Here is a 2,990-nt window from a genome sequence, read left to right on the forward strand (position 1 = left end):
CTTGATGGACTTCTGTTTTTTCATCCTTGTCTACTAAGTTACAAAGCTCCTGAGCCTACCTAGGTATTATTTTCTAGGAAGGCTCAGGAGAAAACGAAGCAATTTAGATAAAATAAGTAAATTGGAAAGTTGTATGCTCCTATCATGAAAGGAAAATTTGGTGTTTAGTGTCCCTTTAAATTACAGGAAAATAAGTGTATAGTGCAGATGTGTTTACTTATGCATAATTAAACATTTTATTTTACTATTTAAAAGTATTTACTGGCTATTTCTGAGATTGGGTACTTTGTTATTATCTGTTACCAGTTAAGGCTGGAGCTGATAAACTATTGCCAGGAGTTTAACTGCATGTAAATACTGAAATCTTTTAGAAATAAGCTCATTTGGAAAACGTACAACACGACTAATATTTTGATCTCAAAAACGTTTACAATGTACAAAACTATAGTGATCTAATGGTTTGCTTCATATACACCCTAAAGGTTGCAAGTTGGATTCACATAACTACAATGACCTTATTGATACAGTCCCTCTGTTTATGCTACACATTTGGATCGGTGCAGCCTGGTACTGATCGTATTCAAGTGAGAAGCAAACAGTACTCTGACATTCCATATGTGGAATGTTAAGTGCAGCCCGGGTCAGCTGCTGTCACCTGACGTCAGGTCTGATCAGATGGATGCTCGCAGCCTCCTCTTCAGCTGTGCAGGAAGCCAGCTCTACAGTGCAGACGCCTGCGGGGCTGGGGATGCTGGATCGTTACAGGTACAGCATTGGTAGCCAGATGCTGAGGGGATGTACTGAGTGATGCGACAGGGGGCCACCTTCAGGTGAGAGATGCACCCATTTACCCCGCTGCATTGTCTGCATCAGCAACGGCCAGGGGAGGAGTGAGTTAAAGATGACCGATGCTAGCAAGGGGAGAACTCTGTTGCACTGGATCGCAGCTGCTGGATTTACCCCATCTCCTGAGTTAACCAGGCCGGGAATGGAGGATCTGCCTGTACAGCAGCGTTCAGCTTTCAATTGCAGCAGCATCAATCGTTCGTCTCTCTCAGTGCTGGATCCTGCACGCAGCACCCTGCAAGATGCAGACACCATCCCCCAGTACATCGGGCTCATCTTCACGCTGCTCCTGGATCTGGTTGCCATCGTTGGGAATGTGGCTGTTGCTTTTGTCATTCTTAAAACGCCCAAACTGAGGAAATTCCTATTTGTGGTGCACCTGTGTATTATCGATGCATTAGCTGCCATTACAGTCATGCCCCTGGGGATTGTGGCCAGCACAGACACCGTGGGATTTGGTGGCTCTCTCTGTCAGACATACATTTCCTTGGAGGTCTGCTTCAGTAGTGCGTCCATCCTCACCATCTCAGCCATCAATATAGAACGCTACTACTATATAGTGCACCCTATGAGGTATGAAGTGAAGATGACCTTAGGTTTGGCCATCTCAGTTTTGGTTTTCATCTGGTTTCAGGCATCACTGACATCAACCTTGCCCTTTCTTGATTATGCACCACCAGGTGATGGCATAGGACCAGGCAATGCCAGCATTGTCAATGCCATACGCTGCTCCTTACAAAGGAATGCAGGGAACTACAAAAAAGTGTTTCTGACGTTTTTTGTTATAGTATATTTTGTGTTGCCTATAGTGATAATCCTGACAGTTTATTGTAATGTATTCAAAGTGGCAAGAATTGCAGCACTACAGCATGGGCCACTACCCTCCTGGGCAGCAAGTCCTCGTCAAAGATCCAACTCCACAGGAAGTCAGACCAATATTGTGACTGGTAATAGATCACACAGGCTATCACCAGAGAGGACCTTAGGGGGTGCAAAAGCTGCCATTACCCTCATTGTGATAGGTGGACAGTTCATTTTGTGCTGGTTGCCTTATTTTGCATTCCATGTACACAATGCTCTAGAAAACAATCCATACAAGACTGCAGATAAGTGGGAGGATATAGTAAGGTGGCTTGCATACACATCATTCACCGTTAACCCATTTGTATATGGGTGTCTGAACAGACAGATAAGAACAGAGCTTATCAGGATACCAAAATGCTTCCTTAAACAATCTCCGGATGAACAGCTGGGCCTCTCCAGCCATGAGGGGTCAGTGGAAGAAAACTTCCTCCAGTTCCTACAAAGGACTAATTGTGTGGTAGATAGAAGAAATAGTTTTCCTACTTCTTCAACTTCAAAGCTACTTGTTAATCAAAGTACTCTCAGTTTTAGAATTCCAGGTCAAATTATTGAGGAAACACCAGAATCAATGGACCAGGAATCAGCAGGAGAGTTTAAAATTGTCCAAATCTGTACCAAACAGGAGAACTTTCTAGGAGTGACAAAGTAGCTTCTACTTACAATGACTCATTAAGGATATTTGGGCCACAAGTTGCAGTATTCATAGACCTGAAAATAGTAAACTTTGTATGTTTAAAAATGGATGATTTATTTAAAAATATGTGTGACTTAATATAAAACCACATGACAATATAAATGTATTAAGGATACTGCTAAAAAATGTTTATATTTACAATTTACTAAACATGCACTTTTTTTGTAATAAATAACTGATTATGGGCTAGTCTTCCACAAAAGAGCCTTTTTATCCATACATTTTATTGGAACCCATAAGGCAAAGGGATGTTGTCTTCCAATGCTGGGATAGGTTCTATTGTTGATTACTGCTTCTACAGAGTCTTTTAAACATTTCTTCATTTTAAATCAGCTACATGATTAGAAAATTAGAAATATGTGTTAATGTGTTGAAAAAGCTTTGGGGCAGTTTATAAAGGAAATTTATTGAATAAATGCTTTTTTTTTGAAAATTGTATTTGTTAAATTTCATATAGGCTGAAGTTTCATTTTACATCCATTAAAGAAAAACAAAGCACAATATAGCAATAAATATATATATATATATATATATATATATATATATATATATATATATATATATATATTAGCAGCATACACTATCA

At 40.0% G+C, this 2,990-nt stretch overlaps 1 protein-coding gene across 1 annotated transcript; it reads left to right on the forward strand.

Annotated features, from left to right (window-relative positions):
* The first annotated feature begins 901 nt into the window (after positions 1–901).
* LOC128664376 (G-protein coupled receptor 61-like) lies at positions 902–2,388 on the forward strand. Its single transcript, XM_053719211.1, has one exon. The coding sequence runs from the start codon at positions 902–904 to the stop codon at positions 2,357–2,359; it is 1,458 nt and encodes a 485-aa protein (XP_053575186.1). The 3' UTR covers positions 2,360–2,388.
* The last annotated feature ends 602 nt before the right edge of the window (positions 2,389–2,990 follow it).

This window comes from Bombina bombina, chromosome 6 (assembly GCF_027579735.1).
Source record: "Bombina bombina isolate aBomBom1 chromosome 6, aBomBom1.pri, whole genome shotgun sequence".
Taxonomy (NCBI): Eukaryota; Metazoa; Chordata; class Amphibia; order Anura; family Bombinatoridae; genus Bombina; species Bombina bombina.

Coding starts and splice junctions, on each gene's coding strand:
- LOC128664376 (XM_053719211.1), top strand. CDS start 902: ATGACCGATGCTAGCAAGGGGAGAACTCTGTTGCACTGGATCGCAGCT.